General features: G+C 51.2%; 3 protein-coding genes across 3 annotated transcripts; 2 read left to right on the plus strand and 1 right to left on the minus strand.

The window, feature by feature from the left end:
• Positions 1-218: 218 nt before the first annotated feature.
• Positions 219-1,922, plus strand: FMAN_00739 (uncharacterized protein; the record flags this gene model as incomplete). Its single annotated transcript, XM_041826898.1, has 2 exons — positions 219-246; positions 316-1,922. 2 exons carry the CDS (start codon positions 219-221, stop codon positions 1,920-1,922), a joined length of 1,635 nt encoding a protein of 544 aa, XP_041676070.1.
• Positions 1,923-2,160: 238 nt separating this feature from the next.
• On the minus strand, positions 2,161-5,164 carry FMAN_00740 (putative mitotic control protein dis3+; the record flags this gene model as incomplete). The annotated part of the gene is made up of 2 exons (XM_041826909.1): positions 2,161-4,916; positions 4,969-5,164. The coding sequence occupies 2 exons, from the start codon at positions 5,162-5,164 to the stop codon at positions 2,161-2,163; spliced, it is 2,952 nt and encodes a 983-aa protein (XP_041676071.1).
• A 9,243-nt stretch (positions 5,165-14,407) lies between these two features.
• On the plus strand, positions 14,408-16,767 carry FMAN_00741 (uncharacterized protein; the record flags this gene model as incomplete). The annotated part of the gene is made up of 3 exons (XM_041826920.1): positions 14,408-14,474; positions 14,733-14,819; positions 15,020-16,767. The coding sequence occupies 3 exons, from the start codon at positions 14,408-14,410 to the stop codon at positions 16,765-16,767; spliced, it is 1,902 nt and encodes a 633-aa protein (XP_041676072.1).
• Positions 16,768-16,943: the final 176 nt, after the last annotated feature.

Genomic DNA, 16,943 nt, shown 5'->3' on the forward strand with positions numbered 1-16,943 from the left:
CAACTCGTCAATCTCACCTAGATATAGTAGGTAGGTTTCCCAGAGATAGGTACGTACCCTCCGAAGTGGGGGAAGAAAGGCGGTCTGAAAAATAAAGCGGCAGAATTTGATATCCCACTTAATTTTTCAAACTTTTGGCCGAGACTACACCAGTGAAGACGAGAACAAGACAGCACAAGACAAGCCGATCACAGTAAAATCAAGTCAAAGATTTCACAATGGCCGGCTCAATTACCAAACCCAAGAGTAGGTCGAATCAGCATAGACAAACCCCCACCCGAATATACTGTCTCCAATACTGATTTGGTTGTTCAGAGCCCAAGTCTAAGCGAACTCCCGTTCGTCTTCGCCACAAGATCGAAAAGGCTTCCGCCGCAAAGCAAAAGAAGGAGCGCAAGTTGGCAAAGAAGAACCCAGAATGGCGATCAAAGTTGAAGAAGGACCCCGGTATCCCCAACCTGTTCCCCTACAAGGAGAAGCTGCTCCAGGAGATTGAAGAGAACCGTCTAAAGAAGGCCGAGGAGGCGCAAAGAAGAAAGGAGCTGGCCAAGGCCGCAAAGACGGGCTCCAAGGACGAGGCGGCAACGGCCGATGTCCAGGTCGACGTTGGCGACGAGATGGACGAGGACGGCATGGACGAGGATATCGACGAGTCAAACCCCATGGCTGCGCTTATCGCGAGCGCACGCGCCGCTGCCGCCACCTATGATAGACAACTCGCTGACGACGATGATATGGACGAGGACGACGATAGCAACGACTCCGACGACGACCGTGGCCCCGAGATGTCCATTGGCCAGGCCTCATCGAGAAAGACCTACGACAGAGTCTTCAAGCAAGTCGTTGAGCAGGCCGATGTTGTTCTTTATGTCCTCGATGCTCGCGATCCCGAGGGCACCCGCTCTCGCGAGGTTGAGCGTCAGATTATGGCTGCCGCAGCTGGCGGCAAGCGACTGATCCTGGTCATCAACAAGGTCGATCTCATCCCTCCCAAGGTTCTACGAGATTGGCTTATCTACCTCCGACGATACTTCCCTACTCTGCCTCTCCGAGCCTCTGGCGCTGCCCCCAACGCCCACACCTTTAACCACCGTGATCTGACCGTCCAGAGCACCTCTGCCACGCTCTTCAAGGCCCTCAAGAGCTTTGCCGCCAGCCGACAACTCAAGCGCGCCGTCTCCGTTGGCGTCATAGGTTATCCTAATGTCGGCAAGAGTTCTGTTATCAACGCTCTTCTTTCAAGGATGAGCGGTAAGGGCGGCAGCTCTTCCAAGGCTTGCCCCGCTGGTGCCGAGGCTGGCGTTACCACAAGTATTCGCTCGGTCAAGATCGACAGCAAGCTCACTCTTCTCGACTCCCCCGGTGTTGTTTTCCCTTCATCATCTTCCACCCAATCTGCTGGTCTCGTTTCTCTCAAGAACGCCACTGAGGCACATGCCCACTTGGTTCTCCTCAACGCTGTGCCCCCCAAGCAGATCGACGATCCTATGCCCGCCGTGACTCTTCTCCTGAAGCGTCTGTCAGCTTCTCCCGATCTTATGCAGAAGCTCACCAGCGTCTACGATATCCCTGCCCTCCTCCCTGATCGTGCCGATGGTGACATCACCACTGACTTCCTCGTTCAAGTCGCCCGCAAGAGAGGCCGCCTTGGTCGTGGTGGTATCCCTAACCTCTCTGCTGCCGCTATGACAGTCGTCACTGACTGGCGAGACGGCCGCATCCAGGGCTGGGTTGAGCCTCCTGTTCTAGCTGTCGAGTCGACTACCACCGCCTCCAAGTCGACCATCAAGAACGCTGGCGAGGACGAGGTTGCTGCCGACCAGAAGCAGATCGTGACCGAATGGGCTGCCGAGTTCAAGCTCGAGGGCCTGTGGGGTGACGATGAGGGCAGTGCCGAAGCCGTCGATGCTATGGAGCAGTAAAGAAAAGTGTTTCAGCGGTTTTGTTCGGCAAAATGACGGAAAGGTTCAACATGAGTTCTTCACTGGAAAGTTTGGCGTTTCAAGGATCTGGTAGAACGGTTTATATCCGTGCATATACATTCGTAAAAAAATTAACAATTTGTCTTCCCAAAACTCCTGCATGGTTTACCAAGTGACTCGTAGACTATGCATTATGCCGTATGCCTCCCAACACAACCCAGCTTTTGTTCGTCTATATCTATGCCTCGATCAATTCCATCTTGACACCGCGTTTGCCCGTCATCTCATCTTTCTCGTCACGGACTCTAACCCTGACTTTTTGGAAGAGCTCTACCTTGATCTCGCGGCTTCCCTTGGTTGTAAGCGTGTATGTCTCTGCGTCGTACTCGGCCTCGGGCTCAGGCTGTGCAAGGTCTCGAAGGCGGATCAGGCCCTCTGTACCAAAGCGTGGAACAAGAACGACGAAGCCGTTGCTGAAAATCTTCATCACGAACGCGTCTTCCTCAGCAACCTTGCCCTTCAGGGCTTGGCCGACATAGTAGGCGATGCTGGCACGGCCGGCCATCTGAGCATTGCGGTGGCGCACGTTGATGTTCTTACAGACAGCCTCAAGGCGACCCCTGCTGCGGACGTTGGGGTGTATGGCCTCGTAGTCGATGGCAGCAGCGAGCTGTCTATGGGCAAGAAGATCGGCGTAACGGCGAATGGGAGAGGTGAAGTGAGTGTAGATCTCTGAAGCAAGACCGTAATGGCGGAATTCAGGATAGGCCTGTGTTCCAGAGCAGAAATACTCTGCACTCATCATGCAGCGAGTAGCCATGATGCGCACAAGGGTGTTGAAGAATGGCTCCTTGGGGTCCACGCACTGATCTAGAGAATCGGCAAGGGCCTTGCTGGAGTCGGTCCGCAACTCCATGCCACGCTTGGTGCGGAGTTGGTTTGATAGTTCGTCAAAGTTTGTCTTTGGGGGTGCCGCGTGACGGCGGAGAATGGCGGTTTGAGGAAATGCTTCATAGATCTTGGCTGCAACGCTGACGTTGGCAAACAACATGAACTCTTCGACGAGAGAGTTTGTATCGAGAAGCTGCTTTGTCTTGACATCAATGGGATCGGACGTCTCAGATTCAGTTTGCACCTTGACTTCTGGGGAAGAAAGGCTCAGGGCACCAGCATCCATTCGCTTCTTCTTTAATTTCTTGGATAACATGAGAAGCATGCGCATTCCCTTGGTAAGATCGTCTTGCTGAGACTCATCGTCGATTCGCAACTGGGCCTGTTCGTAGCTGAATGCTTCTCGAGATTTGATGACAGACTTGGTGAAGCGAACGTTGACGATGTCAGCATTCTCGTTCAGCTCCCAGAGCACCGAGAATGCAAATCGCTCGACGTAAGGCTTGAGTGAGCAAAGATCCGTACCGAGAAGAGGAGGCAGCATATCGATACGCTTGTCGACGAGATAGACTGTAGTACCCCGGATACTGGCTTCAGTATCCATGGCGTTGGCAGGCTTGACAAAGTTGGACACGTCGGCGATGTGAACACCAACTTCATAGTTCCCGTTGGGGAGCTGCTTGGCATGGAGAGCATCATCGATATCCTGGCACCCAACAGGGTCAATACTGCAGATGAGAAGACCTCGGAGATCCTCTCTCTGCCTCCAACCAGGATCTTCCAGGCTTGTCGGCACTCTCCAGTCGTGTCCCTCTCTGGGAAGGCAGTCCAATACGGTCTTGGGAAAAGGCCGATATTGAACATCCCACTCCAGCAACAGAGCTTCGGTCTCGGCCGATTTGGTCTCCAGCTCACCCAAAGATCGCACAAAATGTCCGATAGGATGTCTTGAGTCGCGCTCCCAGGCATCAATAGTTACCAACAGGCGCTTGCCAAGAAGGTCAGCAACCTGCCGCGTACGAAGGCGGATTTTGGGAATCTTCTTGTCCATTGGGATGAGGAAAACGCTATCCTGCTTGCGACCTTGGCTGGAACCCTTACTGGCTGACGATGGGTCAATATGACCAACATACTGACGCCAATTGCGCTTGATAACACCCACAACCTTGGCCGTAGGCTGAGGTTTGCTCTCCGATGCACTCTTCTGAGTCTTCTTGACCTGCTCTTGCAAGGCCTTCCGCTCCTTTTCAGACACGAGATCCTGGCTGTCTTCCACATCTGCATTCTCATTCTTGGTGATGGCGTCCTCCTCAATGATCTTTGTCGAAGGTTCTTTCCACTGATCTTGAGGAAGAACTTCAACGACCACAACATCACCATCAACGGCTCGGTTGATGTTTTCGCGACCCAATACGAGAAGAGGTTTGGGAAACGCCGGTACTTTGATTGAACCCTCGAGGTAGTTATATGGCGACACGTTGAAGATTCCTTGATGCATTAACCCAGCCTTGACTCCGGTCATCATCCTTGATAGAGTAAAGTATTCAGGGTACAGCATCTGGCCCTGCTTCTTAAAAGACTCTTGGTTTTGAGCTTCTGCGACCATATCTAGCAGCCTCTCGCCATCTTCGAGGCCACTAACATAGTCCCGGAGAGAAGATGCATGAAGCCCCTCTTCCTTGGCCTTGCGAAGGTTCTCTCGATCATCGCTAAGCATCACTACTGCTGGCAGCTTGTTCGCCTTTGTCCTGGCAAGATGCTCGCCGTACCACTTGACGGCTAACCGCACAGCTCTGTCATTCCTGTCATTCACAGTCTCATTTGCCTGACGGTGGACGAATGTCTCGAGTCTAAAGTCGTTGAAAAAGACGTAAAATCTCTTATCCTCGCTCTTTGTGAGCCCCACTAGACGGTTGTAGAGTGGTAGTGACCGATTTCGTAGCTCCTCTAGTACTGTTTGCAGGATGACTACATCGTAGAAAGCCGAGCTTTGCTCGAAAAGGTCCATTGCGTTGAGCAACGCGTTAGTATCAGGCACCAGGTAATGGCCCTGAGGGAAAGTCTTGGTGCCTGCTGGCTTGTCCGAGAGCACAAAAGGCTGAGCTGCAATACTCATTAATAAACTGGACGAGCCAGGCGGAAGAAATAGTCTCACCTTGCTGAGCGGCATTTCTAGGGGCATCCTGAAGACAAGCTTTGCAGAGCTTAGAAGAGCAGGGGATGTCAGTTCGTAAGTAGACTTCTCTCACGATTTTCTGCACTTTGCCACTCCGGGTTGATCGCACATAGACCTTGCTCGAGATGTTTGAGGCCAGAGAATCTGTCTCGGTAGATCTTTTTAAGCTTGCCATTTTTGACAGGCTCCTTTTCTTGCGGCGTGGTGAAGTTTAGAGTAGATAATAATGATGAAAAGACTGTTGATCGCAAAGCGTTCGAGTAGGCCATAGTGGGGCGCTTATCGATAAGTCAGCAATTGTTCATGTTCTTCGAGATCTTGCACGAGCAAGAATCTTAGTAGTAATCTTGAGGGCTATTACCTCCTGGAGGGCGAGAGAAAAAAAGGAAGAGTAAATCTCTCTCTGTACCTATGTGCTGGAAAAAGGTACCTTATCTAGATGATAATTCCCATTACTTCTTTCCCTTTTGGAAATCTATGTTTAAGCAGATCCTTATCACATGACGGTAGAGTCACGTGCTCTGAACTTCACTTCAAGTTTCTCTCAGGTCTTCTATCTGTAGATAGCATTTCATACAAAATTCGATGCCCTGAGCACCGGGACCTTGAAATTCAAACAAAACAGAATCTCTTTATGCTATTTGAGAGAACACCCGCTGTCCCGGAAGCGTGCTGCCAAGCTGTTGCCTCTTTCTCCATCTGCTAAATACACATGACTTACACATACCCGAGCCGATAGTCGCATGCTATTCTAATCCACAGAATCCATGGCATCTCTCCATATCTGATTGGTTCTCTTTCAAATCAATGGAGAAAGGAATAATTCACTGGAATTTGCCTTAGTTGCACTCAGAGCCGCCAGTCCAGAACCTGCGAGGTCTGATCAACAAGACCGCAAACTACATGACAGCTTTCAACATCTTATATGAGCCAATCATATAAGCCTTATTGAGGTAACGTGTCAAAGGGACAAATTCACAGTCTCAAATGCATACACAAGGTTGTGTTATCCCACCGCCCTCTAGGTTGAGCTCAGTGTACCCTTTCCGACACGGGCTCAGAGACTTGTCTTCCCCCAAACCCGTTACGTGATAAGGCAGGATAGACAGGATTAAATACTTAGCGGGGTCTCTGTAGGGGAAATACTGCTAGCAGCTACGAGCACTGCATCTGGCAAAGTCCTACTATCAGCATGGATATGAGCCAGGAAGCGTTATACTCTGACAAGGAGAAAGTTTGGCCATGAAGTGCTACAACCCCTTAGGGGGTCTGTTTGTCGCTGTGTGAGGTGTCAAGGCTCGCACTCTTTACCCTCCCACGAACTTCGGATCCCGAGTCGTATTAGCAAGAGCTTACCAGGAAGATGGCCAAACACCAAATGCTCACCCGGCTCGAAAATATACAGCCTCTATATCCTTAGGGTCTCACCAACACATGAGCAGTCTGGCAAATATCCTCGAATAAGTCTTGCAGTCCAACACACGTTGTATCGTGGAGGTCACAATGCATGCGCCTCAGGGGTTGAGCATACTGCAAAACAGAAGAAACCACTAACCTTATTCTCAGAACTGGTACGTTAAGGAAAGCAGCCCTTTCGGCGCTTCCGTCTCTTGTGCATTTATTGAGTTAAATTTCATGGTTTAATACCGAAAGAATTCTCAGCTGATAATGCACCGGCTGTTTCCAGGGGTCAGAGCCGACAGATTTGTCTGACGTGACTTGAAATCAATGTGACAGTGATGGACAGAATTGATAGCCAGCCTCAATATGCAGGTAGCGTCCTGAACCAATGGCAATCTCGCTATGCGCTGTCATGAGAAGCATTGATACGGAAAAGGATCGACTTGGCAAAGCCTCTTCAGGCTCCGAGGGTTCACAAGGATACTGCAGGGCAGCCGAGCCCATCAGTAGAACTTCTCGACAGATGTGCTTGCCCTGTCATCATTATGCTCTTCCCGCAGGCTTCGGACATTGAGTCACACATGATCATGTTGAGTTGGCTTCTGCCAGACCATTGGCCCTAGCCACCTGCAATATCATTCAAACATCCTATCTATAACACTGAGTAAAACTTGACGAGCACAAAACTATTGCTTGGTTCGTTCCAATCTCTACTCCACTGTTTGGCCCGATGGAGGCAAGTAAAGTGTACTATGGCTGACGATATGAAAGTCTGTGCGAAGGATGAGATGGATATCACAACGATAGTGGCAAGTTCTAATATTAGCAAAGTTGTCGAGGCCGCCGAGGACTTACTGCAGTCGCGACATTGCTGTCATAAACATCCCTGTAGCATATTGCTATGACTGAGGCTGCCATTACTGATATCGCTTCAAGACTTCAAACAGATATTGGCAAACCAAGCAAGCCACATCGGTAGGGCTTCTACAGCTTCCAAGACTGGGATGGGAATTCAGGACAATATATCGATATGGCCGTTCTTCACCTTCAGTCTGCCTGGCTGGGACAGATGCAACCAGCCGAAGTATTCCTGCCAACTGTAGAGCTTTGGTTGTTGCACATTGAAGGGCTTTGACAGGTCCGACGGCTAGGCTATTCGGGTCTATTGCCAGTCCTTTCATTTGTGAATTACTCGATTCTTCAACCAGTTTAGATGAGCGTTGTGTTGAGCATTTCCAGGCGTGGCTGCGGCTGGTGAGCAGAAACCTAGGACAGCTCGTCGATCCATGTGATGGACGAAGGGGTAGCAGCAGGCTGCTGTATTAGGAAATGCATGACGCCGGGTACTGTTAGGCCCGGGGGTTTGTTCAAGTGTGAAATGCGGCGCGCGTCGGAGAAGAGCTCACGGGGTCGCGTTTAGCGTACAATAAGAGCTCGTAAGAAACAAGATGATGTATCTCCCCAAAGACTTTGGATTCGAGCATGAGATGAATATGATCTCCTCCTGGCTACGAAGAGCTCAACGTCAACATATGGCGGACAACTTACTAATACAAAGCATGTCACTTTGCTTTCATGCCACAATGTACGGAGTACCTCAAGAGCATGGCGCGCGTCGTCGAAAAGGAAGCCTCACAGCAAAAACTTGAACATGTCGATGGTAAAGACTTGCTTGGTGAGCAGGAACTATCATTCTGCCACTGGATGGAATCAGGCATCAACGGCAACGAATAGGAAAAGATTGAAATCGGATTGCAGGACTTTGGACCACCTGAAGGACAAGCATATCATAAAAAGAACAGGGGCCTGGGTGTGAGGCTATTGGAATGAGGGCCGAGACAAACGCCTCTTGTTGGTAGGTAGCCAGGAATCGGCCGCACGGACTGATGTGATTGGTTTCGTACTCGCAAGTCAGCCAGAGGACGAAGTTTCCAGCCGGTCAGGCGTCACAAGACAGAGAGCCGAGGACAGATTAGCAAGGATGATACATCAGCATGATGCAATGCGGACCCGGATTTATGGAGAAGGCCTTTGACTCAGGTATTGTCAGCGGGCTAAGAGAGACAATGGCGACTCAGTTATTCAAAGAATCGAGAAACCGCGCAAGGTGAAGGTAATGGCAACCAGCCCGCCAGCCAGCCAGCCAGCCAAAACGGGAGGTTAAATTATACCTTGGGGACGCGAGACCAGGATCTGGCGAGGGGAAAGTCAGCCACTTGACGGTGATTGTCCACAAGAGATTAGGCCGAGGCGAAGAGACTGGGGGTCCGGCGCCGGCAAGGTTTCACGTGCGGGCCGGCCGGGAAAGCAACCTCATACGACGTTTGCCAGTGATCTACAAGCGAGATTTTTACGTTACGGTTTAAGGCAGGTACTGAAGTTGAAGGTCCATGTTTAGAGCGCCTTTGGCTTAATGTGTTAGGACACGTCTAGACGACGGCTGAGTGATGGGCGAACCATGACGACGCAATAAAGACCAATGAAATGTCGCTAGAGATTCGTGCCACAGTATGTATAAGGGGGGGAGGGAAACCTTGAGGATGAGGCTTAAAGATACCAACGGGCTGAACGGTTTCATAGATGACAGGTTGTTGGAGCATGGAATAAAAGCCGCGGCGGGCCAAGTCAAACATAGGCGAGGTGGATCAGTTTGGTGATCGATATCGGTAGCCCCCGCTCGTCAACGATGAATGGGAACTGTGGCTTGTTAGTTCGTAGGCGTGCAAACCGTCTGTGGATATGAGCTGAGCATCACGAGGGAGCGCGGGGCACAGATGTCTCTCCCATTCCCAGAAGGTGAAGGGCCATGCTTCTCGCGTATCTCGTCTACGACCTTAGGTCAATCCATGGGCCATGGCGGAGACAGCAACCTCTGGGGTCCAAGTTGGGGTCACGGTGGATGGCTAACGGGTCTGTGTATGTATGTTCATGGGGGACATGAAGATCCTGGATCTGGAGAATCTTTGGGAGCACTCGCATGGCTAACATAGGTAGCGGGCTAGGCGGGTCCCCTACCTGCCTGCCTGCCTGCCTGCCTGCCTGCCTACCTACCTATGCAGAGATGCAGCCTCTCGCTGGCCATGGCATTTCTCCATGATCATACTAGCACATACATTGTCCATGAAGGGAGGAGAGCCACATAGCGGGAACTGTGTGCGTGCGGGGACGGATGGACAGTGAACGAGGATCGTGGGTTGGGCTGGGCTGGTTAGGCTGGGCTGGCCGGGGACATGAATTGGTGTGGTCTGGGGTCTTGGGGCGATCGTTCCCGCACCTCCCTCCCTCTGCCATAGCTTCCCGGGGCTCCATCTGACTGCTAACTATCCGGACCTAGGAGTGCATTTCTTAGCAGTCTGCAAGGCGGTGAGTTCTTATGGTATCTTGAACGCATTTACGAGGTCTTGGGACGCTCTGCAGAGCGACTTATCAAGCAGAAACGATACATCAGAAGCATGACAGGGACAAGGTAGTTTGAATGGACAACGGTGGAACGGATCATGCTTCTGGGGTCGCGATTGATCGACTCGGTTGGCGTTCCAGACATCTGGAGCCTTTTGCAACGGTACGTTGGAGACCTGCAACGTTATTGCATAGAGGTGGGTTCAATCTAAATGGCTGGCTGAAATTAGGATCTTGATCACTTCACGTTGTTTTTTCAATCCCGGCTGGAGCGTTTCGAGGTGTATAAGGAACCCCGACTCGTTTGATTCAATATGAAATACCGTCGAGAGAGATCGTGTTTCCGGATCTTGAGTACACCATTGCATCATCAGGTATTGCTTGACGTGCTATCACTGATAAACCGGACCAGGTTCCTCCAATACTGTGCAGCTTTTGCGAATATGTCCTTGAGTTACTGTCAAGCTGGGCCGTATTCTTGGCCAGCTGTCGAGAAATAGAGTGCAAGGCTAGAGTGCTCCAACGATGAGCAAACAAGGGAATGCAACATGAGTGTGACTTTATGACGTCCCTCCGTTTCTCACGAAGGCTGGAAGAAACAAGATTCACGTCTTGGATGACGAGAATGAAGGCAGCAGTTAGCCTAATGGACTTTTCTTACATGATGCTAAGGTAAGACCTTCTCGCGGAAGAGATGCGATGTGGGTCAAACAAAGGTGATAAATGCACACGATATGAGACAAGATATCACGGGCCAAAAAAAGGTGAGACACAGGAAGCAAGACGACATCAAAGTGTTTCCCATCCTGTCTCGACTGGCACCTCGGTGAGCATGTTGATACCGTGTCAAGCCCAGACTGACCGAACTATGGTTCACGACGCAACTGGCCGCTGGGTGCTGCAATGCTTCGATATCATGAATAAGGCTCGCCATGTTGTTTGTATGGCAGCGCAAGAGTCTCTGTGCGGATACAACAACTGGAAGCTCGCCCAAACAGATCACATATACGACGGATATGAGAAGAGACTCATTATTAAGTGTACGATGAGAAATCAAAATGCAAATCAAGGTCTGCGGCGCAGCAACGCAACAACGTTTCGTGTCGTTGAAGGCCGAACTGCTAGCCATGTAATGGCATCTGCATGCAGTTAGCATCGTGACGGCGCCCACAGCACAAGCGACAGGCAGACATTGGAGGCTAGGGCGACAAAGGGCGCTTGCGTGCATGGAGCATGGAGCATGGAGCATGGAGTGAGCGGCATACCCACACACCCGTCACAGGGAATGGGACCACACTGAGCACGGTGCGACAATCAGACCCAGTATAGCGGATCAGAGGCTGGCGAGGATCTCCATCTCCATATCCAACCGTCTATCTTGAGACTCGAGTCTTGTTAGACCAACTAATTTAGTACTGAGCAAACTGATGGATCGCTGATGCTCGGTCGAATTCTTCGACTAAACTGCTATCTTGGCCAGGAGAACAGAGCTAATCAGTTTGACTTATCTCTGTGCAGAATTCATTTAATGTCAGGAAAACACACAGGCATGTGGATATTGGCCTTATCCCATTCGAGAGTATAGGTCCATCTCAAGGCTAGGAACCTGCCTAGTGCATGGATGGATCTGTGACAAAGGAATCTGCCAAAAGACCGCAACTCGGCTTTCATTGTGAGGTTCAGAATCAAGTCCTGGTCAGGGGACTTTGAGGAACCAATAATCTATAATGGAGGAAGCATGCACCTGCTGAAGCAGACCAAAGCATCAAAACCTCATCAATATCAAGCTGCATATGTAGGTATATCCAGCAGGCACATTGACGCGTTACGAGATGCTGACAACGATGACACCCAAGCTGTTGACTTGAGCCTACCAGAGCCAGCAGTAGACTCCAGCCGTTACGGTGTATTCTGAATTGGGTTTTGCTTTCTATCTGCAAGCTCAAGACATAGCTACCTTGCCCAGTGACATCTCACTACTTGGGAGACTGGTAGACTGGCCAGGGAGGCGCTGAGCTATAGCCGAAGCTGAGCTAAAGGCCCCAATGATGCTGATGATGATGACGCGGGGAAACTGATGTATGTACGTGACTGTGCTAGGAAGTTGAGCAGTCTCGGTCTGGTTATCCTGTCAAGCCTGCTCACCATCGACAGTTTCTTATCTAGGAAACACACCTCTTGATTATTGCGCTGCTTCTCCCGCCAGAACCGTCTACACCGCATTCTGTCGCGCCTTTCGATGATAGTATCATTCACCACAGTAATCATTATCTTCGCTTCTCAGAACTCGACTCCGCCTCCGCCTGGTCGTCGTCTCCTCATCATCTTCCTCACTGTGTCTTGTCTTACTTCTTATACATACACACCATTTCCTATGATAGCCAACCAGGGTTTTTGTTCCCCTGCTCGTTGACCCTTGTTCTTGTCCATGCCTTGGCTTAGCTCTCCACTCACATCCCCTCCTCCCCCAGGCTTGCGCCATCTCAACCAACCATTCTTCGTCATCCGTCTCCCTCGATCGCACCGTCTTTCCAACGGTAAACCCTTTTCCCCTCCACTCCATCTTCTTTGATATCCCAGCAGCCCTCTTGTCCCACTCCCTCTTCGTCGTCCTCCTCCCTCCATCTTCCTCCACTGCTGGTCTGTACCGAAGACGGATGCCATCCGCACCTACAATAAACCATCCATCTGTCTGTTCATCTGTCTATCAAACAATCAACTCGCCCAGACTGGCAATACGGTGATTAAACATCGTCGGCACCATCACCATCTTATCGACCTGTTGTCGCTACACGACCAACTGCCTCGTTTCACTCTGCCTTATACAGCATTCCCCTCATCATAACACCCATAACCACCTCGTACGGCATTTTGAAGCACCCGGGAGTGAAATCCCCTCCCCTCGAGTTGTTCATCATTATTAACTTGAATTTTGAATCTCAAGGAGCACAGCTCACGCGCAACTTGTACAGCGTCGACAGAGCGCAGCAAGTTGAACTTTGCCCTGTCCGCTATCAAAACGTTTCTATCACTCCAGTCGCGACATGTCATATCGTTGATTGCGAATCTTGTTCCTGCCTTTGTCGCATTATCAACGCTTCTTACCTAACACGCGCCACACGTTATTCGTTCACAAAACCATCCATTCTCTTTGAAAAGCGCACTCATTTCAAAGCGCAGCGATCACATTGCATCGCAGCGCATTAACATTGGAATTGAACCACACTCGACTCCAGGTCGATACTTGATACAACCCATGCGCTAGACGATCTCCGCTTTGAACGCTTCAGACTCGTTTCTTCTCCACATCCACACGCGCCTCTGTCGCATTATCTCATACTACCTTACGCTACAGTATCACTGGCGCGCCATCACCCGTGTTAGAGACCCTAACTAAGAGTCACTCACCGTTGCTTACACCCCCCGCTGCGCCGCCGCCTCCTCCTCCTCCACTTCCTTGAACCTCCAAGGATTCGGTTCTGGTTTTTGATTCTGATTCTGACTCTTGGGTCTTGGTCTTGATATCCCCGGTCCTTTTTTGTGGGTTCTTTCCACTGGAGCCATTTCAGGGGCTCTTGATTGGTCCCTTCCTGCTCGGGCATGCTCCTGCCTCCCAAGAGTGGTTTTTCTTACCTTACTTAGCTTCCTGGTCTCAAATCGCCACTGCCTTTACTGCAAGTGCGACTGATTCCCAGATTTTACTGTAGCTGCTACCTTAGCTGCTCGCACTACTACTGCACCTTCCCTCCCACCCCATTAAGATTCAGCGCGGTCCCGTCCCCCTCCTCCACCTGCCACCATCCCATCGTTCATCATTAACCCATTGCCATCCACCCATCCATCCACCATCGGCTTTCCGCCATCACACACGCACGCACACACGCATACACCCGCTCCATCGCATCGTCTAACCATCCTGTTGACAATCTATCAATCACTTTGTTTGACGCGCATCTTGGAATCTTCAGCGCTCTGTTGATATTCTTGTTACGCGACCGTTCGTTGGTTTTACTTGCGCGCCCATACGCTGGCTGATCTGATCATTGAGATTCATCCGTGAGCCTCTTTGACGTCGTTGTCGCATTTGTCGCACAACGCGATTCCGCGTCTATATTTCATATCATTCTATCACCAGACAAAGGTAAATCCTGCCAAAGTTTCGATTCTGCGTACATCTCCCCATTCTTGCTTTCTGCATCTTGTTTCGTCTTCTTCTGCTTGTTTGTCTTCTTTTCTTCTTCACACACCTGTCCCGCCGCTGCCGCGACCAGCGTCTGGATTACTACGATCTTGTCTCGGTTTGGCTCAACTTCCGACTGGAGTCTATGCCCCGGCCTGCGCTTGACTCTCCCTTCCGAGCCAAGGCCTGGCAGGCCAAATCGCACATCACAAGGCCAGGCAGGCTTCCCACTTTAAGCTCGCCATATATCTACAATTCGCCATTCACGCTCAACGACGCGCCTCCTTCTGGCTGCACAACCACGTGCGACTGGCGTTGCCTCCTTTCTGCATCTTCTCCAACCCGTCAACTCGTCAGTCCAAACATCTCTGGACACGTCGCCATCGCTTTCCCGTGGTCGCAACTTCACCCATCCCCAGCTGGCTCGGTAGCTCTGTGATGTACTCCGCTCAGCAACCCAGCGCTGATAATGCGACAATCAATCCAGCTGCGCTCAGCTCACCTGGTAAGTTTTATAACTCTATCTCTTTCTTTTCGTGGTCGCATATCCTTCGCAACCCTTCCTCCACTCTTATACCATGCCATACATACGTGCAAGTGATAATATCACTTGCGCTCAAAGTCCATGATGAATCCATTTGCCCCGCACTACAACTTTCGCGCCCTGCGACAGGGGGATTCAAGCGTGAAATAGGTTGCGCCACCCGTCACCACCGTCCGTTAATTCAATTCAAGGTTCAAAATGCTAATCAGCCTTCTCTAGTCATAGGTCTGACGCAACAACCCCAACGCACACTGAAGCGCAGTCATTCTCCTGGAGTTTACGGCGCGCCGCAGCTTGGCGATGACGGTATGTCGGCGATTAGTACTCCGCCGCTACTTTACTCATTTCGGCACCCGACTACCTTGCGCCAGATATGGCGATCAATTACGATTCCTTTTTAATTGCTATTTTTGCTCATATGCTTTTCGTCGTATTTCGTTGCAGTACTTGCCGGCTCAAAAATGCAATTGGTGAGAGAATGTGCTGACCTGTCTTGCAACCTGCAGGTGATACAAAACCACTTCGAAAGAAGGCAAGACCGATGAATAAACGATCAACGGGGAGCATTTCCGAGGCTCCCGGCCAGGCCGCCGGCTCGACCCTTCCTCAGACTATTCCTCCACCGCAGACTCCCCAGTCTCAAGGCTCAGCGCTGCCGCAAACGAGCCCTGCCTATACGCCGCAGACACAGATGCCCCCAAAGACAACTCCGACAAAGTCAACACTGAAGGCTCTGCCCACTGTGCGAGACCACACGACCGACCAGCTCAATCCGACTGGAGATGAGTATATACCCCGTGAAATTGATGAGTTCGGAGAGAAGAAAGTCCAACTCAACGGTACGCTCAACGGAGGACGTGAATACAAGTGCCGAACATTCTTGGTCCCTAACCGCGGGGATAAATTGTTCATGTTGGCTACCGAATGTGCTAGGGTTTTGGGTTACCGTGATTCGTACCTCTTATTCAACAAGAACAGGTCTCTGTACAAGATTATCGCAAGCCAGGCTGAAAAGGATGACTTGGTTGGGCAAGAAATCCTCCCTTTCTCGTATCGATCCAGGCAGATTGCCATCGTCACCGCCAGGTCCATGTTCCGACAGTTTGGAAGCCGTGTGATTGTCAATGGCCGCAGAGTTCGCGATGACTATTGGGAAACCAAGGCCCGGAAACAGGGATTCACTGAGGCTGACCTTGCCGGTGAGAAGCGCCCCGGTGCTACGAAGGCGAGAGAGGCGGCCGAGGCCCAGCAGAACAACGTCTTGTTAGCTGGTCCCCATCCAGAGATTGTGTATAGCAACAACCCAGGACCGTTCCCCGGCCCCCCGCAGCCGCACCTCGTTCAACCAGGTATGATCGGACCACCACCCGGAACCACGACAAGAATGCCCGGATTGACACTAGGATCAGACCTAAGCGACTCCCGGCCGCGCGATTATTCCGGAATTCTCAAAGGCGGACCTCGTCAGGAGATCACCGGCCCTGCTTACCAAGACCAGACCCGTCCCTCGCCCCTCGGGGAGCTCAACGCCCAGGCCCATCATGCCGCAGATTTCAACAGGTCAGTTAATCAACAGCGGGATATGCGCAACGACTATCTCCAAGGCGTTTGGCGACGCCCACATGAACAGCCCCCCTCCAATCTGACCCAGCAGCCTGTGGCCTCAGCCGACAGTTCCAACACGGCGACTAGTAGGCCTTCACACTCACCTCATACTACGGCTACTGCCATGTCGCAGCAGCCTGGATTGGTTTCCACTCAGAGCCCTCAAATGATGATGACCACTGCGCCCTACTCCCAGTCAATCAGCGCGCAGAGCAGTCTCAGCCAAGCACCCATGAGGGGTATGGCTCAATCACCCACGCAATCAATCAGACCAACACTTCCCGGTACAGGGGGCTCCATGTCTCAGGGAACGCCTGGTTACAACTACCAATCGGGTCAGATGTGGCCGCAGACTCCACAGGCGCCCCAGCATGGCTACGGCAGCTACACTGCTCAATCCCAAGCACCTCACCCGTCGCAGTCGCCTTCGCATCTCCGTCAAGGGAGCTCGGGCCAGATGCAAAGTATGCAGTTCCCTGGCATGGCTGGTATGCAGTATGGTGCGGGTCAGAGCATGTATCCTGCAGATCAAACGCCTCGCCAATACATGCCTCAAGGTGGCGCTGGTGGACCATCAGTCTCTCAAGGCTGGTCCGGCCAGCATTCACCAGCCCAGCAGTGGTGGACTCCAGGGCAGCAACCTCAATAAGTTTGTGAACACCAGCTAGTGATGCGAAACGATGGAATGATATAGCCCACGGTCTCACCTGCTTCCGTTGAGAAATCCGATCTGATAGTGTGGTTTGTTTGTGTTTTTTTCTTCTTCTATTTGCCCTTTTTATTTTTCTTATTTCTTTCTTGGCCTATCCTGGGTTTATATACGAC

This window comes from Fusarium mangiferae (assembly GCF_900044065.1).
Source record: "Fusarium mangiferae strain MRC7560 genome assembly, contig: FMAN_scaffold001, whole genome shotgun sequence".
In the NCBI taxonomy this organism is placed as follows: Eukaryota; Fungi; Ascomycota; class Sordariomycetes; order Hypocreales; family Nectriaceae; genus Fusarium; species Fusarium mangiferae.